Source organism: Cydia splendana, chromosome 20, assembly GCF_910591565.1.
Source record: "Cydia splendana chromosome 20, ilCydSple1.2, whole genome shotgun sequence".
Classification (NCBI taxonomy): domain Eukaryota; kingdom Metazoa; phylum Arthropoda; class Insecta; order Lepidoptera; family Tortricidae; genus Cydia; species Cydia splendana.
The window spans coordinates 8,688,398-8,715,561 of NC_085979.1; the positions used below are offsets into that span (position 1 = coordinate 8,688,398).

At 41.0% G+C, this 27,164-nt stretch overlaps 1 protein-coding gene across 2 annotated transcripts in view; it reads left to right on the forward strand.

The window, feature by feature from the left end:
- LOC134800707 (uncharacterized) overlaps positions 1-27,164 on the forward strand; it is a 140,503-nt gene that overhangs the window by 106,016 nt on the left and 7,323 nt on the right. The window contains exons 2-15 of one of the 2 annotated variants that reach the window (XM_063773212.1): positions 9,429-9,549; positions 10,160-10,280; positions 11,387-11,544; positions 12,130-12,313; positions 13,488-13,575; positions 14,889-15,017; positions 15,480-15,683; positions 16,544-16,679; positions 17,644-17,754; positions 18,443-18,538; positions 20,138-20,221; positions 21,536-21,661; positions 22,222-22,366; positions 26,834-26,970. In XM_063773212.1, coding sequence (XP_063629282.1) covers positions 9,494-9,549; positions 10,160-10,280; positions 11,387-11,544; positions 12,130-12,313; positions 13,488-13,575; positions 14,889-15,017; positions 15,480-15,683; positions 16,544-16,679; positions 17,644-17,754; positions 18,443-18,538; positions 20,138-20,221; positions 21,536-21,661; positions 22,222-22,366; positions 26,834-26,970 — 1,775 coding nt within the window. In that variant the 5' untranslated portion in view covers positions 9,429-9,493. Of the gene's footprint in view, positions 1-9,428; positions 9,550-10,159; positions 10,281-11,374; positions 11,545-12,129; positions 12,314-13,487; positions 13,576-14,888; positions 15,018-15,479; positions 15,684-16,543; positions 16,680-17,643; positions 17,755-18,442; positions 18,539-20,137; positions 20,222-21,535; positions 21,662-22,221; positions 22,367-26,833; positions 26,971-27,164 lie in introns of both variants that reach the window. The other variant, XM_063773213.1, reaches the window with a different exon arrangement.

Consider the following 27,164-nt stretch of genomic DNA (forward strand, 5'->3'; position numbering starts at 1 on the left):
TAAGCCTTTCCGAGCTGGTGTGGTGAAAAAGTTCATAAAATATACTCAACATTTTCGATTACTTTGTGGCGGACTGTAGACTGGGCTTCTCTGTCACTCTAATTACGCCTTCATTGGAGTAAAACACCCCCGCAATTTGCGAATTTCGGTTTTCACGGGTGGCCCTCTAGCTACTGCTAGGTACACAATACTGTGCCCGCTCCCGCCTGCGCCCATTACTTGTTTACTACTGACATAAGCCGCCACGTGCGGGGGCTTAGCCGAACCTACGAGTTTTCCGATACATCGTAACATACATGCTCGCGACTCCTGAAGGCAGGGGTCGGAAACCGGTATTTGCTCCATACAAAAATACCGGTATTATTACGTTCGTTTTCGTTCTTTGCTTTATTATTTCATTTTTAATTGAACAATCTAATAATACGAAGTTGTTACATAAATACATGATTCAGTCCTGCGTACAGAGCATAAAATAATTCAAAATATTGGGCTCTTTCGGCGTTTTTAAAAAATACCGGTTCCGAGCCCTGCCTGAAGGTAATACCGTTGACATGTAGGTATGTTTTACATTGATATGACAATGACGGTCAGGTTGACTTACGTCTACATACTACATACATTGGAGTAAGTATTGAAAGGGTTGGGAAATAATATACTTAATTTACAATAATTTCTGCATACATTGGTGTACCTAAGTATTGAAGGGTTGGTAAATACTTACAATAAAGTAACTTTTAGACCACATTAATATTAAATTTCGTACATTTTGAAATCCCAGGATTTATGGTTCTGGTTCACTACAAATTCTGCCCTTTTAATTTCGGGGCGATTTCGAATTGCGTTTTTACGTCATTGGCTTAATTTTTTATAAAAAATGGTTGTCTGTAAAGTCGGTTTACGGACGATAATTTTGCGTGATAACGTCATAAGAAAACGAGGCCGTAACGTTACCATGGACATCTGTCCACAACGTTACCATGGAGATTTGTCCACAACGTGACACTTTTTCGTGCATGCTACCGGTGTTCATCGATTTATAAGACGTTCTCACGTCAAAAAGAGTAGCGGTTCTCATACTTTTTTGGCGACGTAATCCTTTTGGAAAGCGAAATATTTGACGTAGCCCCAATTAAAAATAATTGTTCGTCTCTATTTAACTGTGGACCAGAGATGTAGAAGAGCTGGTTATTGATTTATTTTCGCTTTTTCGCTTTACAGAGGCTTTGCTGGCTGAAATAGACTAACATTTTCGATTACTTAGTGGCGGACTGTAAACTGGCTACTGCTACAGGTACACATACTGTGGCTGCTCCCGTCCATTACTTGTTTACAACTTACATAAGCCGCCACGTGCGGGGGCTTAGCCGAACGTACGAGTTTCCCGATACATCGTAACGACATATATATGTTGCAGTCAAAAGTGTGAACTGGTCAAAAGAACTTTTAACCGACAAAAACAGGCAAAACTGCTTTTGACTGAGCATGTTGGTCAAAAGTAGTTTTACCTGAAAATCATACCTATTTCTGGCAGCAGTTTCGTTTTTAGGGCGTAGCAAAAAAAAAATAACCCTAACCTACCTATCTCTGGGAACAGTTTCGTTTTTAGGGCGTAGCATCAAGAAAAACATAACCCTAACCTACCTATTTCTGCGAGTACTTTTGACTGATAGTAACAATCACAATTACTATTAACCAATGATTTTCAGGTAAAACTACTTTTGACCAACATGCTCAGTCAAAAGCAGTTTTGCCTGTTTTTGTCGGTTAAAAGTTCTTTTGACCAGTTCACACTTTTGACTGCGGCATATACATGCTCGCGACTCCTGAGGCAGCGAGGAGACACTCCTGACTTCGGGCAAACTCGGCTCCGTTCGACTCAGCATTGCTCCGAGCAATTATTAGGATTGGCACCACTTGACGTCCTTTTGCGTGCACGACCACAGATAAGATAATCACTTGAATTTTGACAACCCTAAATAGCCGAAAGGGATAGTGCCATACATTAGAAAGGGACAGCATGATTCGACCTTAAACCGCTGTCAAACTTAGGTTTTGTAGGAAGTGTCCTTTCTGTACGGTAGTAATATTCTTTATTCTGTGGTGTTATAGTCTATATTACGAGTATTTGACGTTTACCCCGGCGAATAGTCACGGCGGCTTGGGTCGAACTTTCTCAAGTAGGTACGAGTATATGCAATCCTGCATATATTTCAGTTTAATATTTATACAGAAATGTTCCTATTTGAGAATTCAACTCTCTTGCAATGAGTTCAAACTGTCTGGAAAGTTCGCCAAATCGATGATCAATTTGAAAATTGATTTCACCGCTTGTTTAACTCTCATCTATTTTAAAACAGCGTAAGAGTCAAAGAGATCTAACAAACACAAGTCGTTGTTATAAAGCGCCGCTTGCGCAATCTAACTTCAATGCTATAGTGAGTCATAACGTTTTTGCTAAACTTGACCGTTGAATTGTGAATGTTATTATGTTGATACTTATAGCTTATTATACTGCCCTCCTAAGCCGAATAGCGCTATCTCAAAAACAAATGATTTTGAAATAGTTATTTGTACAACAAGAGATCAAAGTTTGATATTTCTTCGAGTGCTTATTTTGAGTCCCGTGCAAGCGAAAGATTCTATAATAGATTCACGAGCGTAGCGAGTGAATCTAATTTAGAATCTTGAGCGTAGTAAGGGATTCAAAAGCGCACGGGATGTAAATAACTTTGATCTCGTGTAGTACACAAAATTTTTCACCCTAAGCAGTGAGAACATACCTAGAGGGACAGAAATAATAGAACCCAAGTATATCGAACTTGTATTAGACCCCGCATGTTGAAATGACATTTGACTATAAAGGTCACTTGAATGTCATTTTGTCTCACTCAGTGAGCAAAATCGCATTTTGCTCACTGAGTGAAACACGCTCAGTGAGCAAAATGCGATTTTGCTCACTGAGTGAGACAAACTGACTCAGTGAGCAAAATCGCATTTTGCTCACTGTTTTTAAGAAGCAAAGTACCCTTGTTCGAGCTGCTGAGGTGAAAATGGAATTCTCAGTTATAGAAACGAAAGTATAGCAATGCATTTTCTTTTGAGATAGCGCCACTCGGCTTAGCAGGGCAGTATAGCAGGCGTGGCTCACTCCGCGATTTCGTCGCTTTGCTACAGGTAGATAAAAGTACATCCGTTCGGCCCCAATTTTGGGGTTTGCCATAAGCCGCGCGTGGCGCTGTCGCCACCTAGCGGGCATATCTGTGCTGATCGTAACATACGCGTTTTGTTAGAGAGTGAGTCTTCTGTGATTATAGGCAAAGTTGCTTTTTAACGGCTAAATTAACTGCTTACACCTACGATAATGACTTTTACTACTTTTTAACTCCCAGATAGCAATAAAATGATTGAAATATTTTCACTCATACTTTTATAACTAACACGGGACTTAATCGCGTAAAACTTACGTATATTTATGGCCTGGCGTTTCGACGAACGTAACGTCACGTTCGAAACGTCAGGCCATAAATATACGTAAGTTTTACGCGATTAAGTCCCGTGTTAGTTATTAAAGTATGGATGTTGAAACCTAATAATTATTCTTCAAAGGATTTTTTGATATTCAACTCCTAACGTGGTGAAAATGTTTACCGCTTCTACTGGCCGAGGCTGAACATATAAACATGAATAATATCCCATTTATTGAAATACATCTGCCCGACACCCTAATTTTGCATAGCTCGTAAAATTGTAAATGACCATTTTATATTAGCCTACCTATTCGCATAGGTCTACTCTAGTGTCTAAGCGAGCTAGATAATCTAGATGTTAGCGCGATACGTTAAACTAGAAAGTTAAGATTCGCGGGAAAACGAAAGTACGTCAAGTCTTGTTTTACCCATGACGCGATTAACTGGCAATTATGTATGAGAAACTATGACAATGGTGGAAAACATAGGGAAGTTATGTTTTAACATATTGAGTTAATCTGAAGTTCGAGAGATGTTATTAAAAAAAATTGTTCGCAGAGGTTCATATGACGGTTCTTGGGATAGGATTTTCTTTAAGAAGCGGTGGTAATAATTTCTTGATGGTAATGTAATTTCTTTTTTTTTTTTTTACTTTTTTAAATGTTGTTGTAAAAGTACTCTACATTCTATCGATTCAACTAACTCAGTATGTAGCATTAACGTAGCAAACATATTCATTTTTAATAAACTTATCGGCGATGGACCGTAGTCACACCTGATGGAAAGATGTCTAAACATATTTATAATTCACTATTAATTACAAATGTTAGCTCTCCTATTCCCAGGGCCCAAGAGCACGAGCTTCCTTCTTGAAGTATTATTACTTTAAACGAGCAATTCTTGTATATTTACATATTTCAGGGATCTCGTAAACGGCTCTAACCATTTCGATGATATTTGCTATACGGGGGTTTACGGGGGCGAAATATCGATCTAGCTAGGTCTTATCTCTGCGAAAACGCGCATGTTTTTAGTTTGTATATGTTTTCCGAGCATAGGTCTCCCAGATATTAAAATATTATGTACAGTAGTCGCCATCAGACATATGGGAGCGGCCGAGGTGCTCAAAAATATCTGAACACGCACTCTAACGCCTTGGCAATGCGAGTAGAGGCGTGTTCAGATATTTGTGAGCACCTCAGGCGCTCTAATGTATCTGATGGCGACTGTACCTATATCAACCGTCTGCCTAAGGGTTTAGGCCCAGCTCTACAGATTTGCATTACAGATTTCTATCTCTACAGATTTTCAGAATTACAGATTCCCAATTCTACATAATTTGAATTTTACTGAATCTTAATTCTACATGTTCTACATAGGGTGTCAGTATCCTTTTGAAAGTGAGAGCGGTACTAGCGCAGATATAGCACACCTGTCTATATACAAAATAAAAATGCGAGCGCCAGCCATGCAAAAGAAATGCCAACAAACAACGGCTCGCAATTACGAATGTCCGCCGGCCAGACGTTCGACACCTTTTGTTCGAAACATTCGGGTCGCTTTATTATTGCAACAATGGACCAGTAACGAATGCGCGGATGAGCAATTATAATGTGGTGTTTTGCTGTCGTTTGGGCGTATGTGTTAGTCTATGTCCGAAGTGCGCGGAAGCAATGAAAAGCGAGGCTATCGCTGTGTCAAAAACGTACGATTTCGTGGGACCAAATTCATTATGATATTAGTCAGTTGTCATAGAACGAACGTATAATGCACAGTATAATAAATAGTACTAACGTATATAAAGTGCAGGGCGGCAATTTAGAATGCGGGTTAATTTAAACTAATCGAAATATCTTCCAAGTTTTACATTATTAACTAGAGTCACACAACACACACACAAGATATTTCGATTAGTTTAAATGAATCCGCAGTCTTATTTGCCCCCCCCCCCCCCCCCCTGCACCTCACGTAACAAATTTTTGGTTGTCACTTGCGGCTCGATTCGGGAAATGATTTAGAGATTCACTAGATATGAAATAGTATCTAGTTAATCTCTAATTCATTTCCCGAATCGCGCCGTTGGTCATTTATATTTACAGTAAGTATTAGGATTTAGAGTTGATACGAGTAAAGTGATAAGTCCAAGGTACCTGTCAAAGGGTAATTTCATGGAATATTTCGTTTTTTGCTTCTGAGTAAAATAATAACCGTCAAAATAATAAAATGCTCGTACGTTTTTGAAACTGGAACGCACTTTTGTTTTAATAATGCATTAATTATAACAAATTATACGGTAACCGCGTTCGCACCAGGCTTTCAGCCTTTTGTTGTCGTGTGATGTGATTTTAGAACGCAATTTTTATCACTTTAGAAAGTGAAATAGAAATATTTTGACGTGGGATAAACCTACCCCTCATTCTTCATTAGGCTGCATAGCCGGCTGATTCTTAGAGCATTTAGTTACTGGAGACGCCATGGCTGTCATTTTCTGTACAAAACAGTCTGCCGATTTTTGCGGGGGAGGGGTACGTCAAATGTATGGCTATTTGTACATGATTTGTACGTAACCACAGAACAAATAATAGTACTAGGTACAGAAGATTCACTCTAACAAAACGCGTTTGTTACGATTAGGACAGATATGACCGCTAGGTGGCGCAAGCGCCACGCGCGGCCTATGGCTAGCCACCAAAATTGGTGTGGGACGGATGTACTTGTAGCTACCTGTTGCAAAGCGACGAAATCGCGGAGTGAGCCACGCCTGACGTAACGTACAAATAGCCATATCAGATAAACGTCAGTGCATATACAAAAGTTTGCACAATTGTGCAAGGTTTTCGGCAGAGGGATAAGCTTTTAAAGGAGACTCGGGTTATTAAATGCTCTAAGGGCTGCTTATAACTATCCCACTCCCATCCCAGAGCGTGTCACACCCACAAAATTTCGTCCCCTGGTATGCCGGATGGTCCGGAGCAGGCATTATGTTCCTGGCTGGCTGAGGCGCATTCTTGTCTTGTCTTGTCCGCGGAAGTGCATTTAACGTTGCCTTTTCATATTTTCGAACTTTTCGTTAACTAACTTGCCGTTAGTGTAGGTGAAATCTTAGTAGCTAAATTTGACACATTTCCCGATTCTCGAGCTGAAATTTTGCATTCCAACAATGCAATATTATGATGACATGAAGCTGATCTGATGATGGAGTCAGGTCAGGAGGTGGCCATGGGAACTCTGTGATAAAACAACACGTGATAAAGAAAAGTACAGTCAGCGATAAGAGCCTGTACTAAAACTGAACTTTTTGCCAAAAACTTATTGTTTTATATATAACAATTTGTGGTTAATTTTGCACTTACAAAAAGTCTGGCAAGTCATTACATTCGCGTATAGTTGAAATGTAATCCATCATATTTTTTCACGTGTCATCTTTCTATTTAAGTTTTGCTCCATTGACCCCTGCAGTACAGCTCTCTATTTTTATGGACCTAGCCCATTGTATGGACACACTAGTGAATGTACAGTTGAACAATAATCGCATAGAAGTGTCAATCTGTCTGTCTGTTTCTATAAACCATAATGGACTGAGCTCTCTTTGTTTTACACGGACAGGACTTTGTCTAAGTCTGGTTTTTATATACAATTGTACAATGACAATACACGGCAAATAGGAAACTATACGTCTATTCAATGGGGTCCCTTTGTTCCCCATAAAGTTTTAAGTCATAATGTATTGTTTGTCATACTATCGTTAGTCATAAAACTGAAACGGTTAACTTTTCAGGATTTTCGTAAGGTTATTCTATATGTCGAACCCTGACACCAGAAAGACGTATTGCAGCGTTATAGTTCATTATTTTAGACGCCTGTATAAAATCGATTAGCAATGTTGAGCTACGTATTATTTGGTTGTAACAAAATAAATAAAGTTGTGTAGAGAGTAACTCCGTCTATTGGCGCATTGTTGAAATAAAGTTGCGTAGAGAGTAACGCCATCTATTGGCGTGTTGTTGAACTGAGATGACAGGTAGAAGGTTTTGGAACGTCGAGAGGTTTCTCTCGAGTGAGCGTAGGCACGAGTTGGCATTTTTGTCGGTATGTTGGTAGACTGGTCGAGCAGGTTTGCCAACTTGACTTTGAGGCGGGAGCAGAGAGGCTCCGCCGCTGGCATGGTATAATAATATATTCCGCCTGGTACTCCATTCACGTCTTTTCTAGGTCACCTAACTGACACGGGCCTACGTCATCATGCGACAGCGCTATATGATAATATGCGATAGCGCTATATATAGCGGCCATGTTGTTGTGACGTAGGCCCGTGTCACTCTGGGAATGGAAGACCATGTTTTATTAGACTATGGCCGCTGGTAGTTCTTCTTGATCGGACCGCGCTAGAGATCGGACGTACTCGTTAGCCAACCTCGTGCCTAACTCGCTACGTTCCTGAAGGTTTATACCTGAAGGATTATTCTGATAGCTTATAGAATCCCGCGTTCTTTAACCATTTAGCTAAGTGTTTTATTTCAAGTGTTATTTTGATTTCTTATGTTTCATTAGAAGCTTACTTTTGTGAAATAAAGAAATGACGTGTTATGTGTTGTTTTAACTTGTTTTGAAAAGATTTATCCCTCTGAGTTTGTTGCCGGTCCCATATAGGGCTAAATCTTCTCAGGTCAGATATGTAGGGTTGAAGCCGGCCTAGTTTGACTTGAATAAAGATTTAAACGGTTTCTTTTTACTTTCATATCGCTCCCTTGAGTTAAAAATAGCAATTAGTTCTTTTAAACATTTAGTACTGAAGTATAGTAGGCACTAGTATGGTTAACGAGTCCTAATGTTTATTTCATGCACTGGTAGCAATGGTAGCATACTGGTTTAGCTGTGAAGTAATACATTATCGTACTACCCCCACGCGCCCACCGCCTTTAAGACCCTCTGGTATTCGACATATAGATAAGTTAGGTTAGGTTTGTTTTATGGCAATCCTGAAAAGTTACGCGTTTCTGCGAAAAACCAATTATGACTAACGAAAATTCGGACAAACAATACATTATGACATAAAACTATTTGGGAAACAATAGAGACCCCTATTCAACAGATCATTTATTTGTAGGAACTGTTACTATGTAGATATGTTGAATTAAGGCCAGGCCACACCGGCTGCGTGTGCGTAGACGTGCACGTGCATCATCATTGGCCACATCATCTGTTGTAGATGCTTGTTGCGGCGCTTGTGGGTTTATGGGGTCCCGCATCGCCGTTGATGGCTATAAAGTCATATAGCAGCGCGGCATTTCTTGCCACATCGATCGCACACAAAACGCGAGTCCGCGAGGTGGTAGAGCACGACGAAGACTTTTCCGCTTAAGGTTCTCCAGCCAGTCATCGTCATGCTTTGAAGTTCCGACTTTAATGTCATGACTCCACTCCGATCTCATTTCGGCGCGTTTCTCCCAACCCTCGGTCCGAATGCCAAAACTGCCAATGTCACGCTTACAGGAATCCTTAAACGTGCGCTAAAATGTTGGAGCCGCGCACTGCGCGCACGCGCATGTCACGCAAGCGGTGTGTCGTCTCTCATAAGGAACTGTATTTTTCAACGTGCACGTCTACGCACACGCACCTGGTGTGTACAGGTCTTTAATGTACGGTCTCAGTGACGAGCGTCCAGCGTGGCTTGCAGCGTGGCGTCGAGCGTTCTGTTCAGCGTGCATTGAGAATATTAAACCCCTCGAATTGGTAAAGTCGGACCAAGCTTACTCTGCATGGTATTTGCAATGACAAACTGTAGTTTTCTATGAAAATATGACGTTTATAAATGACACTCCTTCACTTAGTACTGTTCAGGCCAAAAGTAGCTTAGATAGATTCTAACATGAACGCCGCACCGGACGGCCTGTGCTTGAGCCTCAATTAAGTTTTCACAAGCAAAGCACATGGAATAACATGATGTTTCTTCTTTTTCAGATATCAGACTCGGCGGTGGCATTCGGGCTGGTTTGCCGAATGATGTGTGGATCGAGGCACCCGACATGGCTGCGCTCTCCTGCTACCAGCCGTGCCGGTCGCACCTCGCGCAGCCCGCTAGGTCAGTCACTTCATACGATTATCAAAGGTCGCTACTACAAATCGGCCTCAGTGGTGAGCGTCCAGCGGAGCGCTCGGCGGAGCAGCTAGCTTCACATATTAGATCACAAACAGACATATTAGACTTAAACGTTATTGACATGACCTCTATTTTTAGGATTCCGTACCCAAAGGGTAAAAACGGGACCCTATTACGACTCCACTGTCCGTCTGTCTGTCTGTCTGTCTGTCTGTCTCTCCGTCTGTCTGTCATGGCCCAGGCTGTATTTCATGAACCGTGATAGCTAGGCAGTTGAAATTTTCACAGATGATGTATTTCTATTGCCAAATTTTCACAGATGATGTATTTGTTGTTATAGACAAATATAATCAATATTGCAGCCCCACTTACAACAAACGTCATTTTTTGCGTAATGGTACGGAACCCCTCGTGCGCGAGTCCGACTCGCACTTGGCCGGTTTTTATAAATCGCTAAGAGCTTGCGTTCTTAATTTCTGGTTATAGATCTTGATGTATATCGGGCATTCTGTAAAATATGTGGTTATTTAATGCTCCTATGTATGTAATTATCAGTCAAATCGGCATCTAAATCTCTTCCTCTCGGTTCCAGGTGCCTAGACGAAGAGGAGGAGCGTTTGGCGTCGGCGACCCTCTCCCTGCGGCGTCGGCAGTTCGTGGAGAGATGCCGCGAGCCGCGCCCGCGTCCCGCCATACCTGAAGTCTCCGTCAAGGTATTTATATTTACTATTGCACAGAATAAATAATAGTACTAGGTACAGAAGACTCACTCTCTAACAAAACGCGTCTGTTACGTTCAGGACAGATATGGCCGCTAGGTGGCGACAGCGCCACGCGTGGCTTATGGCTAGCCACCAAAATTGGTGTGGAACGGATGTAATTTTAGCTAACTGTAGCAAAGCGACGAAATCGCGGAGTGAGCCACGCCTGACTATTGTCAGCCCACTGAATTTGGACGCATTTTTATAAAAACTTTAAATTCCTTTGGCGGAAATTTCCAAAAAAACGGGGTATAGTTTGGATTCCGCTAGACGTCCCGATATGAATATCGGTGTCGTTTTCAAAATATGACACTGTCATTGATATTTTAGAGTTAGACCAAAAAAAGTCTGCAACGATTTTAATAGCACACGCAGTATAGTGTTATTTATACGTCATAATGTCATAGAAGTTTGACGTTTAAAATAACACTTGCACTGCGTGTGCTATCAAAATCGTTGCAGACTTTTCTTGCTTTAACTCTAACTGCATTACACTTAGCTTATCTAGAACGGGAAATCCCGCAACCTAATTCAACTTTAAAGGACTATGCGTCAAAATTGCCCCAAAACCAACAGAGTAGAGAGTTAGGTCATTAGATAGGTATTTCTCTGTACTTTATTTCGTTCTATGGGCACCAAGCGAAATTCCATTGCAGAGCTGAGTAATTGGTATTTTAGTCAAAATGTCGTCACCTTTATTACCTAGGCAATAGAATCCACCGCCGGGCGAGCGCGGCAAATCATTCGGTGTGCTCGCTCGGCGGTGCGCGAACATCTACCCTGCAGCAATCAATTTACTTACTCAGTCTCCATTGCCTAGGTAATAAGGGTCACGACATTTTGGCTAAACTACCAATATCTCAGTTCTGCAATGGAATTCCGCGTGGCGCCCATAGAACAAAATGAAGTACATATAAATACCTATCTAATGACCTTACTCTCATTTCTGTTGACGTTGGGTCCAGGCTCCATACAAAGTTGCCCATGGTCCTTTCTTATCTTAGTTTAATGAGGTTCTTAATAAAACAAGTCAATATCGTCCGCAGTTTGACTTGCAGCGGACGCGCGAAGAGCTAGCGAAGCATGCGGCACAAAACTCGGTGAACCGCCGGCTCAATGTGGAGTCGGGCTGGTCCAAGGTCGAGGAAGTGAGGAAGAAGTTCGAGAGGGCAGCGGCTGAACCCTCGTACTCCAGGTCCTTCGAGTCGCCGCCCAGGTGAGACAGCTATAGTAGAGAGAGACAACACCCGATGAACCGCCGCCATAATTTCTGTAGGTGATCCATCAATAACTGACACTGCTGTCTGTTCAATAAAAGTTAGGTCAGAAAAGTGCACAGTGGCTTTGAATGTCGGGCTTCGCCAGATTTTACATATAAGTGAGCCATATGAATATGACTTCCCGATTACATCCGTAGTTCGTTTGAATGAAGGGCTTCTCCAGTCTAAGAAATAAGGCCGGTGGAGGTAGTCCACTGTAAATAGTTACGCTCAACGCGCTTGAAGACATTCAGGCGTCTTCCCATTACTACGTCACACACTCGACGAGGGAAGTAGCGAGGGATGTAGGCAGAGACGTAGTGTAGCCACGTTACTCGTCATTCGTTTTCGGCACCTATACTGCCCTGCATACTTCCCTCACTACTTCCTTACTCATTGAGTATTTGGCCGCGCCATAATGGTATATGAATAGGGGTATGTTCATATTTACTTACACTTTTAGCGCTTATTCTATTCAGAAACAATGCTTTTTGAATCTAGATATAATATTTCTAATAGCACTATTTACGGGTTATTTACAGACGGCGCTTAGCGGATTCCTTGTTCGCGAGCTTCAAGCTACCCCGCAAGAAGGACGCCATGCTGACGCCGCGCGCCCCCGCGCAGCAGAAGCGCAAGAGCGCCGTCGAGATGTTGGCTGAATCTAAGGCGTTCTACGTCAAGTCTGAAACGGTTCTAGATAGAAAACAGGAGTTGCCTCTTAGGGTGAGTTCCTCGTTACACAGATAAGCTATGTCAAGATTCTTAGGAAAGCAGAGACACGAGCGAGATAAGCTAAGGGTCGAGGTAAGACTGCAAAAAGGATGCCATTCTGACGCCGCGCGCCCCCGCGCAGCAGAAGCGCAAGAGCGCCGTCGAGATGTTGGCAGAATCTAAGGCGTTCTACGTTAAGTCTGAAACTGTTCTAGATAGAAAACAGGAGTTGCCTCTTAGGGTGAGTTCGGTTATTCCTTGATTACTTAGATTAGCCGCAGAACAGAAAATTGAGCACAGAAGTAGACCGAAATAGGACTGTCTTGAAAGTTCAAGGTATTCAACCTTAAGGGTTCTTGATCAAAAGCAACTCTTAGGGTGAGTCTTTCAATAGATGACACTAGAACAGTACAAGATTGAAGTAAGACTGCAAAGATGACGCCATGCTAACGCCCCGCGCCCTCGCGTAGCAGAAGCGCGAGAGCGCTATTGAAAATGTTAGTAATGTTACCTGAGGTTTTTATGTCTACACGGAAAGGGGCTGTCCATAAATTACGTCATCGATTTCTGGCGATTTTTGACCCCCCCCCCCCCCTATAATCATCCAAAAATCATGCTTCAAATGACCCCATTTCCTCCTACTTCATGCTACCGTCATCCGATGTCCAGACCCCCCCCCCCCCCTAATTTGAAATGACGTAATTTATGAATAGCCCCAAGCAGTTCCTTATTAGTCTTGTTTTTGACTACTCTGTCACGCTTCGATTTTTGTTAATAAGTATAAAAGGTTTGAGTGCTATTGCATGTCTTTCTAGTTGTAGATTATATTTCTCTTGAAAAAAAATAATAACTAAATTACACCCCATACAAAAAGCTCCACTCCGTCACATTTTTGGGGACAAACAAGACAACGAAAATAATTTTGACCCATTACAAGGACAGAAGATAAAATACTACAGGACAGTAGACCGAGCAAAGTCTGCCCTGTTGGAGTCTAGAGAAGTATCATCTGGAGCGCCATTTACAATCAGTTTTAATCGGTCTTCCTCACAGTTGTCATATATAGTTGTAGCTAGGTGAAAAGGCTGTGCAGATGGCAAAGAATAGATAGTAGTCCATCGTCGTAATGTAGTCTTCATTATGCTTAAAATATTGACTACATTCTAATTAATCATGTAATTTGCAGGTAAGCAGCGGTTTGGGTCAAGCTATCGCCGCCGGCGGCTGCCATCTGGTCAGCTCCAGTACGCTCAACAACGACTGCTGCAATCCCTGTAAGTGCAAGATGATAACCTCCCCTGCCTGCTATACGGCATTTCAAAATGTATGATCATTGGCGATTCAATCTTAATTGAATATAATAAAGTTAAGTTTCCAATAATCATACATTTTAAGATGTGGCCGTATAGCAGGCAGGGGACGTTAAATTAAATAAATATGTTTTGTTTATTTAGTTTAGAACACAAACAGTCGTAATCAGCATATTACATAATATTGTACACAATGTACAGTGACAAAGATAAATAACAAATAGACCTGCGGGCTCAGCACGGTTCCATTTTTATCGACTATCACTATGCGCGTCCCTTTCGCACTTACATACTTGTTAGAACGTGACAGGCATGGTGACAAGGGATAAAAACGCGACCGTGCTAAGCCGCTTGGAGGTTCATTAGTATGTATAAACAACGTGAACAAGATAAGGTAGGTTAAAATAAACAACTTTAGTAGTTCCAGAATGATAACATAATAATCACGGTTAGGACAACGAAAACGGGCCGCCTTATATAGAAAATGCCTCACAAAGATACCCATATTCATTGTCCCCTTCGAGCAACACGGAAGGGAGGCGGCATTCGCACTATTTCCCCTCTGCCGAGGTACAAGATTAGCGCGTCAATCTAATCTAGCGCGGGTAATAAAACTAGTTGCACTTGGATTATTCACTAGACCGAGTCGAGACGCGCGCGTGAACACTGCTGCACTAAAATGCCTGTTTGCTCGGTTTTTTGTTATAAAAAGAGGTCGGGGACATCAAATTTACAAAAAGAAGGTGTTACATTTCACATGTAATATTTTTTTTTACATATCATACGTTTAATTACATTCAAACACAATTATTATATTTTAGTCTCATGTAATTGTTGGATTTATCGATTTTGCTCGTTCAGTACAAATTGCGGATCGGTCGAGCGACAAATCCGACTTCTCATCTCTCAGAATACAATAACATACTTCAACGAAAATGTGTTAGTGTGCGTGTTGTGACACTTGTCACTCGTCCGCACACAAAAAGAGATCGAGGTTTGCAAGATTTGTCTTTGACGTGTGTCATTTTCAATGTATTTGTGTCGTCATTACAGATTGGATTTTGTATGTAAGTGTGTGAGAAGTGCGACTGTGTGCACCTTTCCCCCCGCGAAAAATGGCAGAAAGATTTGTACGGTGAGATATCGCTTGGGCCCCTCCCTTCCGATGTGTCGGAAGCCTGTGTTGCTCGAAGATTGTCCCTAAATACATTAAAATATCGAAAAGAAAAAGAATTACATACAACCCATCTTCTAACAACCTGTACAATCAATTGTAGACGCCACGACCGGCCGCGCTACAAGTACGCGGCGAGCCGTGAGCGCGGGGGAAGGGCTCCAGAGTACACTACGAAGGCTGCTGGGACATGCTGACAGTAGGGAGACTATGTATCCTCCGCATTATACACGTAAGTTATAAATTAATAGGCATTTACTTAAAAATAGGACTCAAGAGCACACTCAGCTCAGAAAGCTGCTAGGGCATGCTGATACTAGGGAGAATATGTATCCTCCTATCCTCTGCGTTATACTCGTGAGTTTGAACTTTCACGAAAAATCCTTACTTTTTCACACCCTAAAACTTAAATGGTGGCACACTGTGTGGTTTAAGAAAAATTTCCTCCCGCCGGACGCGCAAGTAAATACAATTTTACCAATCTTTTGAAAAAAGCTTTTTAAAAATCAGTAACTATTACTCGTGAAAGCAAAAGAATGTAAATAATCGTATATGATTCATAATTGTTACATATTCAATAAAAAGACACGTCAAGATTGTTTACCTTTTTTCTAATGCTAAAAAAACGAACCATGTATAATTTTCCTTGCAAACCGCTTATAAAAGGTATTAAATATTTTTTATAATTTCACAGCGCACAAAATCTACGCAGAACCCAGACGCCTAAAAGACTACCCGGGAGACAGGCCCCCTGGGACCCTGTCGGGCACCTCCTCGTCCGGGTCCGGGTCCAAACCCAACGACAAGAGACCCCTCAGCTTCGACGCGAGGGTGTTCTTCCCCGAATCGTTCGTTATACCGCGGCAGCAGGTGCGCGTTAAGAGCACCTACTCTATACGTGAGTATCATGCTGGTATTATGTACCTAATGTTCTTAATCACACCAGACAGCTCGCCAAAGCAAACATCACAACCAGGGCCGTCTTAAACTATGCTGGGGCCCTTGGGCACATAAGAATTTGGGGCCCTTTTGGAAAGTAAAGAAAGCTAATTAAACTAACATTTTTCTACTATGATCTTCTATTTATTATGGGAAATCAAATATTACTGTTACTGTCTGTCCTTCGGGCCCCCTGAGTGTGGGGGCCCCGGGCGCGGGCGCCGTGTGCCCTCATGGTAAAGACGGTACAGCTCACAACACAACCACACTTGTTCACGGTGTGACGTCGACTGACTGACTGACTCGCTAAGCGTCTGCGTAAGCATTTACGACGCCACACTCTTATGTTAGAGAGAGAGAGAGCGAGTAGGTACAAGTCATATTAGATAGAGAGGTGAATTATTATCTACAAATTGTAAATACAGATGTCAATCACAATGAAAAAATCAACGACGTTCAACTCTGGCCAACGTGGGAGCCCACATCCTTGGATTCATTGTGATTGATATCTGTATTTACAATTTAAAGATTCTAATAATGTAGTACGACCCACAATATATTAACATTTAGGTGGATTATTGAGGACAAAAATACTGAATTACCTACAAACTGACACTTAACCAAATCAAATCCCATTCGCGAGACCTATCGCTTTTAGTACCGTCCGGAACCCGTTACGTTCGAATCGTGTTTTGCTTTTCGCATAACGTTTCTCTTTAGAGGTTGCTTTCGCAGAACGTACTGGAAAACCGACACACTTATGAAAACATGTATTTTTCGTAAAGTATTATTTATATATATTTTAATTTGTTTTAACAGCAAGTTCCGCGTCCAGCCCTGAGAACATCGAGTTACCTGAGCCCATGTTAAGCGCCGAAGGTTCACCAGCAGCCGAACCCATTGACGCCATAAGTCCCCCGGCGCAGTACGCCCATTCTGCTCCTAGATACATCAGGTATATTATAGAGAAATAAGCTATAATTTAGGGAAGTATCACCTTAGAAAAAACACCCTTTCACTTTTTCTATAGTGTAGGGTGACTGCTATAGTTATTGGCCATTACATAGTAAGAGGTCATCCATTAATTACATCACAGGAATTTCTAGGTTTTTTGACCCCTCCCCCCTCATTGTCACCCTTGGTCACATTTGGCGACCCCCCGAGTGTGACGTCACATTTTTTTCAACGAAATTGGCAAATCGAAAGATTGTACCTAATCTTCATATTTTATCAAAATATTTTTGAAAAAAGAAATATTAGTAATTTTATAACTCAAAACTGATTAGGAAAGAAAATTAAACGAATAAAATTGATTATCGATCCAAAAACTTGTTATTTAACTGTACAGCGAATTAAATAAGTTAAAGTGACGTCACAAAGATTGTAACTCCCCCCTCTCCCCTGTCACGACATGTTTAATGGATGACCCCTAATTGGCCACCCTTTAACAATAAGGTTTTAATTGGCTTGTTTCTTTGTGATTTGTTAGGAGTGGTCAATTTCTATGTGGAGGTAAGTAAGATTGCGAAAGGTTCCGAGGTTGCATTAAGTTAGTTGTGAGTTAGCTTCATTTATTTATTTAAACAGCTCAGATACAGTGTTCGAGGAAAGATATAATGGTCACGGCACCAATAGAGACAACGAAAGTGATCAGGCTAGTATAAAGAGATAGATGCCTTCTGTAAATATAGAATTACGCCAGCCGAGCTGGGTGCCACCAGTCCTTTGGCGCAATACCCTCATACAATACATACTAGGGTACTTACAGAAAAAATAAACTGGATTACGACAAAGTTGGCTTTGCCGTTAAAAACTGCTATGCCCATACATTGACATAGGTCGCGGTCGGTTTACCAACCGCAAATAAATACAGATAATCGCAAAAATGATATTTCTGACAGATTTTTTTTTTATTACAGGTCGAATTCGCACTCTCAACCGAGCATGCGTGAAGAAGATGGATGCACGAATATCAACAGTCATAAGTCATTGCCGGACCTCCATACGCAAGCGAGGGGCTACCACGAACAGTAAGTAGTATGCGAAAAAAATGATAGAAATGGGCGCCAAATTCAAAATGTCTACGGGAGGTCGTCCCTTTGTTACATTTGGCCAAAAGTGCGAACCAGTTAGTGAATAGATTCAGGCGTTACTTTGCGGAAATCCATATTAATTAAAACCAAAATATTACTTTGCTAATCCGCGAAACGATAACGTGCTAGTCAATCAGTGCTAACCCGTTATACTTACTTGCGTATTTTTTACATGCAATTCATATTTCCGCCCTCCCACCGCAAAAATATATATAACAAACCAAAGTTTGTTTCCGTTGCCGGGCGTCAGACCGTCAACAACTCCTGAGGCTGCCTCGTAGAGAGGCGAAATACGTGTCGAGTATTGTTCTTTTGGTGGTGGTTTGTTATATTTATTTGCGTATTTATTTTGGCAGTGAGAGGGTTTAATATTAATAAAAAAAATACGCAAGTAAGTATAACGGGTTAGCACTGATTGACTAGCACGTTATCTTTTCGCGGATTAGCAAAATCATTATTTTGGTTTTAATTGCCAACCAGTTCTTTAGAAATATACCTAATCGGAGTTTCGGTTTCGACATAAAAATCATGTTTCAAACTACGGTGAGATTCGTTCGCAGACATTTCTGACTGTTAATTTTTTTAATTACAAATAAGGACGTCTATGACAAATATATTATTGCAGTGCGGTAAGCGGCACGGACACCATCGGCCGCTCGCCGCGCCGGCGCCGCCATTCCACGCACCAGCGGACTGCGTCCTGCTCTTCCAAAGGCACGAGGTACGTTTACCATCTCTTTCCCCTTCATATTACAGTGTAGTCTCGATAATCCGGCACTTCGGTGGTCCGGTATACCTAGTAATCCGGCACTAACATTGGGATATAAATGTGAAATGATCATGCTATTTACTATGTGCGCTAACATTTTCGCCCTTCAATCTCTTTATAAATGGCTAAGCTCCAGATTTTTTTTTTAATTTAGTATATTAGTATAATGTATTTCTACGACATACTAAAAAACACATTAATAATATGTAAATTTGTTCTAACTTCCAGTAAACCGAATTTTCCAGCTATCCGGCTCTCTTGTGTCAGCATTAGTGCCGGATTAGTGAGATTGTACTGTAATCGCAGTCACATTCTCATTAGATCAGCTGATTATCTTGTAGTGTAGTATTACCAGACCTCACATTCTGAATTGCATGCCTTGATTGACATCAGAGTTTTGAGGCAGATTTTATACTCTGTATCTTTAGGTATTTAAATAAAAGTAAACAAAATCTACCTTCAAATGGCTCCTTAAGCCAGTTGAGGGTAGAAGAAAACATTACATGATCAACTAATGTAGGAGTCAGGTCGTTCTGTGAAAGATCCAGGCGGTTTTGTATTTGGTTGGTTAACTAATAAATGTTATAACAAAATACAAAATACAAAAAATACAAAATTATTTATTTGTCCAACATAGGTTATAGGGTGTTACAGTTCAGTCAGTTTCACTATGTGGCGCCTTTTACGGCATACAAATGTTGAGAGCATGCATGTCAAAATATAATAGGTATTTACAAGTCCTTATCATCTAAAAAATCTTTTATTGAGTAGTAACTCTTTGGAATCAGTAACAGTTTCAAGGCTTTTTTAAACTGGTTGAGCTCTAGCAATTGAATGTCTTGTGGTATTTTATTAAATATTCTTGGGGCCATTCCGACCACATTTTTTTGGAATAGCATCGTTTTAGGTATGACAGAATGTAATATTTTACCCCGTAATCGTGAGCTTCTAAAGTTTAAGAATAGATGGGAGTTACATTTTACAAAAACACACATTTCAAATATATATAGGCTAGGAAGAGTTAGAATCTTGAGATTTTGAAAATAAGGCTTACAGGATTCTTCAAAGCTAATACCGCACAAGGATCTTACACACTTAACTACCCGAAAATGTACAAATTGTTTGTTTACTGTTTTTAAATACCTAAAGATACAGACATAGGTGTTAGATACTACCTATCCTGTTGTTTGAAAATATTTTTCTTCACCGAAAAGCAACTGTATTAAATTATCGTACGAACCGAGATTTGAACTGGCGATTACCTATTCTAAAGGCGCTCGTCTTACTGTTTTAATTAAATCACATGAACATAGGGTAATTCGCCAGTAACTGGCCACCTGTTAGTAACTGGCCACCCTAAACTAAAAAGAATTCATTTTATTATAAGGTGGCTAGTTTTTGAAGGCTGGCCAGTTATTGAAACCTTATACTAAAATAAATTCTGTTCATATGTGAATTAAATTAATTTTTAGTTTAGGGTGGCCAGTTATTGGCCGGTGGCCAGTTGCGAATTACCCTATTTATAAACTTATCAAACGATTCTTGTCTCAGGTCTAACCATTCTTCGCTAATGTCGAGCGAGGCATTTTCGGAGCACCCCTCGCCCGGTGAAGAAAACTATCAGTCTTACAATAGGTATGATTCCAATCTATTTGTTAATCTTTTGATGGACTTAAAGACAATGCCTTATGGCATTAAGTTTGCCTTTCGTACACAAAGTTTATTGTCTGTGCAATAAAGTTCAAATATTGTTCCATTTAATAAAGCACTTGCAGCTTAAAAATATTATTACATTGAAAAAAGTGCGTGCGCTGTTCATTTGGGATCAGTGCTTGTTAAAGAAATACCCTCGCGATCTTAGAGGATAAAACCAAATGGAGACGCCATGTTTGTAATTTTCGGTCTTGGCTTTGTAAGGTTCGGTTCATGTCAAATGTAGGTATAAGTACGTAACGTAAAAATAGCCATGTCAGATTAATCGTCAGTTCATACAATGTGCATGACCATTGGCCGCCTATTTTCGACAGAGGGGAACGCCTGTTAATGGGCTACTCCGTTTGGTTATGTCCTCTGAGGTCGCGATACCTTTAATATACTATATAATATAATATAATAACTAATACATGTTAGTAATACAATTGCATTAGTTTGTTCATATTACGCCGTTGCGACTTATTTTAGCCGGCGCGCCGACGTCGACAAACTTAACAAAAATACACACAACTGTTTTTTTTTGTTTTGTGAAGTGGCTAATTGACAATATCATAAAAAATGGAGGGTTACGATTTATTAGTTTTAGAGTTTGCGAGTTAATGAAGGCTTGTGCGTACCAAGTAATACAGGTGAATGATATTATAAAATTTATTTCACCTATATTATAAAACAAGCCAGGGCAAAGCATTTTAGAGTGGGGTTAGTGATGTAAAGTAGTAGAAATCAAGCGACTAGCACGATATGATTTCAGGTCACGATTGTTATAGTATGGATTCTATGGATTAACTATCAAGTCGTATACATTTCGAGTAAAAAAGATTTCCAGAGGCTCACAATAATCTACACTTTTTCGCTTTTAACACTCATATATAGTCAAAAACATATACATATAGTGTCCTAAAACTCTTACCCCCTTATTTATAAAACTTTACGGGCCTGATTTAGTTAAATTATGTTTTATCCCTTTCTGACAAATACTCAAATACTTACATAAGTCTAAATGACAGATAAGGACACACGATTATTAGCTAATTGAGGTGTAGCGCGTTTATGAATAAGGGCCATTTGCACCATTCACTAACCCGGGTATTAACCGGTTTTATCTGGAGTTACCATGGTTACCAGTACAATTTGACACTGGGTTAACGGTTTAACCGCTTAACCCCGGGCTAGAGGGATGGTGCAAGTGGGCCTTAGATTTTTTATGTACTTACCTAATCCGAGTATTTCCCTTAGCCGCTGCGGCTCGTCGTTCGCGCGCGACTCGGGCGGCTCGTCGGGACACTACACGCAGCACAGCGCGCCGCCCGCGCCGCGCCCCGCGCCGCGCGACCCCAGGGACTCCGGCTGCTCCACCACCGAGTGAGTCACGGAGACATTTGTCACCGGGCCCATATTGGGATACCCTCCTCCAATTGTGAGGGGACTTAAATCTTCTCGAGGCAGAGGTGTAGGGTTGGAGCCGGTGTAGCTTTATTTGACGTTCATAAGCGCATTGTAATATGCCTACTTGAATAATAAGCTATCTTTACCTTTAACACGACTGTACTGTAAGGCGGCTCCGGCGGGCACTACACGCAGCACAGTGCGCCAACATATAGGCAGACAGACATGCTGGCAGATATATATAGACAGACAGACGTGCTGGCATTGAGAAAAAAAAAGATTACTAATGCGTAGAAGCCGTAGATGAAATTTTTCGAATTTGCGTAATTTAGTATGAAAGAAATTTAACATTTTTATTGGAAATCTTTTCTTAACAGACTCAGAAACAACTCTCAAAAACGGGAACTCCGGTCTATTCCAAAAACTTTTCTTTCAATTTGCACCTTTGTACGACAAAACGACCCTGGAAAGCACTTAGAAAAGATTTAGTGTGATGCTAATTTAGCTGATTTACTAAGAATTATTTTAATTTACAGTCGCTACGGCGGTTACTACGGCTCCTGGGCGGGACTAGAAGAGTGCTACGTGTCCGCGCCGCCGCAGTTCCAAGACGGCGCGCCGTCGCCGCCGCACGCGCCGCCGCCGCCGCTTTATCCTCCTCGGGTGGGCATACACTTCCAGGTGCGTAGCTCTTGTGGCTAGGTGCTACGACTCGTAGCCGATAGTTGCAGTGCTACGATACTCGTAGCCGATAGTTGCAGTGCTACGATACTCGTAGCCGATAGTTGCAGTGCTACGATACTCGTAGCCGATAGTTGCAGTTCCGAAACGGCGTGCCATCGCCGTCGCACACACCGTCGCTGCTGTATACTCCACAGGAGGAGATACACTTTTAAGTAGAGCGTATTCTTAGCCGATTACCACAGTGCTACGGCAGTGAGAGTAGAAGAGTGCTACGTGTCCGCGCCGCCGCAGTTCCAAGACGGCGCGTCGTCGCCGCCGCATGCGCCGTCGTCGCCGCTATATCCTCCACGGGTGGGCATATACTTCCAGGTGCGTAGCTCTTGTGGCTAGGTGCTACGACTCGTAGCCGATAGTTGCAGTGCTACGATACTGTAGCTGAAGGCCGCAGTTCCGAAGGGCGCGCCATCGCCGCCGCATGCACCGTCGCTGCTGTATACTCCACAGGAGGAGATACACTTTTAAGTAAGTAGTTACAGTAGAGCGTATTCGTAGCCGAGTAGCACAGTGCTACGGCAGTGAGAGTAGAAGAGTGCTACGTGTCCGCGCCGCCGCAGTTCCAAGACGGCGCGCCGTCGCCGCCGCATGCGCCGCCGTCGCCGCTATATCCTCCACGGGTGTGCATACACTTTCAGGTAGGTAGCAATAATAGTGCTACGAACTGTCGTAGCCGATTAGCACAGTGCTACGGCACTAAAAAGAGAAGAGTGATCCATCTCAACGCCGCCATAGTTCAGAAACCGTGACCGCCAAATTCATCCTGCATACCGTTATCCCTATATTAACATTCAATAGTGTCATTACCACCACGAGAACCACGAGGTAATATCCTTACTGCTTAGATAAATGATCGCGATTTAATATGCCGGTTTGCATTTAGCTCTAAATTTTATATGCAGGTAATTTAGAGGTAAATGAAGTATTTTACAATACATTTTCGAACGAGCGAGCGAAGCGAACGAAGTTCTTACATTCGACTTGGGACACGCAGCCGGCTAGGGGCACGCCCCGGCATTTCGATGTTTTTAAGCTGAACTATCAGATGATAGTTTGATACTCAAGAACTTAAGTAAATTTGTTCTAATTTAAATTAAATTGGGTAAACGTGTAGTTGAGGGCATTATATTTTAGTCATTAAATTTTGAGCAGGCTCGATCACGGGGTTATTGAGCTAGAAGAGCTTAGAAGGCTAAAAAGCTATTTGTGAGGGGTCTTGTTATTCTGGTCATCTTTTTGCAAGAAAGTATGGTCGAGTTTGGTATCAAATGAAAGTGCTCGGCTTGCACTTTTATAATATCGTTTTTAAATATACCATTTTGAAATAATTAGCAAGATAAAAATAAACATAAAATAGGTATTTGACATTTGACAGGAAATATTTCGGCTTACCACAGATACGGTATTACTTAAGGGCTCCACAGACCTTGTAATATATCCACGCGATTTTTGATCCATTGCCGCCTATAGTGGGACATAAAATAGTAGAAATTAAAATGGAACTCTAAAATTTCCATACTATAGTCGGTCAAACAAGTTTGTCAGTAGAAAAAGGCGCGATATTCAAATTTTCTATGGGACGATAACCCTTCGCGCCTACATTTTTTAGCCGTTTTTTCTACTGACGGAAATGGCTTGACAGACTATAAATTGTTGCCATGTGTAAGCATTTTACGTCAAAAATGTGACAGCTACGTAGTAAGTGGCGCCCTCATTTATTAACCGACTTCCAAATCTCAAAAGGAGGAGATTCGATTGTGATTTTTTTTATATTTGTTACTCCGTATCTCCGTGATTACTGGACCGATTTTGAAAATTATTTTTTTGATTGAATGTATATGCATACAGATTGGTCCCGTTTTTGTCAAAACCCAGTTCTGATGATGGGATCTATGAGGAATCGAGGGAACTCCTCAAATCTTAAAGGCATACATATAGTGATTTATGTGTTTTATCAAAAAATCAAGCACATACATTCAAAAAGTGACATTTGATGAAGTGGAACTGCTGATGATGATCATAACGGAACTCTTCAACGAAGCATAGTTCACGTTTGGCGATTTGTCCTCTTCGTTATGTTTGTTAAGCAAGTTAAGTTTTTAAGCCACATTTTTGTCAAGCTCGAGTTCTGATGATGGGATCCACGAGGAATCGAGGGAACTCCTCAAATCTTAAAGGCATGCGTATAGAGATTTTTGTATTTTCATCAGAAAATCAAGCATTTTCATTAAAAACTGTCGCATTTGATGAAGTGGAACTGCTGATGATGATCAGAACAGAACCATTCAATGACTACACGTTTGGCGATTTCGATTTTGACGGAGCCAGACCTGACCCGGATCCGGGCTCTTATCTGGACCTACACCCGGACCTGGACCCGGATTTGGACCCGGACTTGGCCCTGGACCAAGACCTAGTCCTGGACCTCGACCTGGACCCGGAACTGGACCCGGGCCCGGACTCGGACCCGGAGTCGGACCTTGACCCGGAAAACCACTGATACCTAAGCTAAATAAACCACTATGATTACCTACCATAAAATGTAGGTATAAAGTATAATGATGCCAAACTTACTAGCCCCTCCCGCTCAAGCCCCCGTTCACCGCACCGCACGCGCAGTTAAGTGGGTTAGGTTAGGTTTGAACTGCGATCCTCAGAGCCGAAAAAAAGTGGGTTAGGTTAGGTTAGAACTGCGAGCCTTACAGAAATGAAAGGCTACAAATATAATGACCACCAAAAAATACTTTGGTACCCTAAATAAAAAAATCATGCTTACCAAAAAAAATTACTGAACACCAAAAAAATAAGGCCTAAAAATACAAAAGTACCACCACTTTAATTACGACTGCACTTCAAATTGTATTCAAATACCAAATATATTGAATGATCACCAAAAATCATTAATGATCACCAAATCTTGAAGACCAAATTAATGCGATATTTTCACCTAAATAAACCACTATGATTACCAAAAAATGTATACATATTACCAAATAAAGTAAACTGATGCCAAAATTACTAGCCCCTCCCGCTCAACCCCCCGTAGCCCGCACCGCATACCTACCTAACCTAATCTACTTTTCTAGTAGCATTTCGTTATGCTACTAGAAAAGTAAGTTAAACTGCTATCAGTTAAGTGGGTTAGCTTAGGTTAGCACTGCGACCCTTACAGAAACGAAATGGTACTAGAAAAGTAGGTTAGGTTAAGTTTCAACTGCTACCCATACAGATACGAAACGCTACTAGAAAAGTGGGTTAGGTTAGGTTTGAACTGCGACCCATACAGAAACGAAATGCTACTAGAAAAGTGGGTTAGGTTAGGTTTGAACTGCGACCCTTGCAGAAAAGAAATGCTACTAGAAAAGTGGGTTAGGTTAGGTTTGAACTGCGACCCTTACAGAAACAAAATGCTACTAGAAAAGTGGGTTAGGTTAGGTTAGAACTGCGACTGTTACAGAAATAAAATGCTACTAGAAAAAGATGACGAAGTGGATTAATTAATTTAATAGGATAACGATATATTAAATGTTTGCACATTTTTAATTAAAATGTGGTTACAATTTTTGTGATCATTTACTATTTTTGCGTTTACAATGATTATTTTGGAGCCATTTGCTTTAATAGGATAGCAAGATTTAAAAATTTGGTTATCATTTTACATTAAAATGGAGTTCTAATTTTGGTGGTCATTTACTATTTTTGGGTTTACAATGATTATTTTGGTGTCATTTTCTTTAACAGGATAGCAAGGTGTAAAAATTTGGTTATCATTTCACATTAAAATGGGGTTTGAAATTTGGTAATCATTGACTATTTTTGGGTTAATAATGATTAGTTTGGTGTCATTTCCTTTAAAAGGATAGTAAAATGTAATAAAATTGGTAATCATTTCACATTAAAATGGTGTTATAATTTTGGTGATCATTCGTGATTTTAGGGTGGTAAAATAGATTTTTTTGGTATTAAATTTTACTAAATCTGGTGATCAGTTAAATAGCAGCCGAAATGAAATGCTACTAGAAAAGTGGTTTTGGTTAGGTTCGAACTGCAATCCTCACAGAACCTAACTGCTATCAGAGAAGTGGGTTCGTGAGGCTAAAACTGCGACCCTTACAGAAACGAAATGCTACCTACTAGAAAAGTGGGTGGTTTTACCTCCTTTTCTATATAGTTTACCATCTATGTACAATAATCTTTCACCGGCCCCCATAGAAGTCGGTTTTTTTTCTTGAAAATTATTTTCTACTATTTTATGTCGAACTATACGAGTAAGTAGGTGCAACAAAGTCAATCGCTCTATATAATTTTTGGCAAACCGCGAGTTCTCAGTTCGGGGCGAACTACTAGTAAAGTAAATTCCTAAGTGTAGCAAAGGATTCAAATGAAAATATATCTCTTATTCATTTTCAGGCGAGCGCGCCACCCCCTCAGTTCCAAGACGAACCTCCTTTATACGACTACAACGACTACGACTGCGCCACTTACAAACCGCCCGCCAAGTGCCACGGACGGAAGGAATACGCCTCTAGAGAACGAGACTACAACAGGTAAGATAAATCATTCTAACTTCTTACACAATACTTAACTAACTTCTTACACAATACTTAACTAACTTCTTGCACAATACTTGACTATCTTCGTCCACTATACTTAACTAACTTCTTACACAATACTTAACTAACTTCTTACACAATACTTAACTAACTTCTTGCACAATACTTGACTATCTTCGTCCACTATA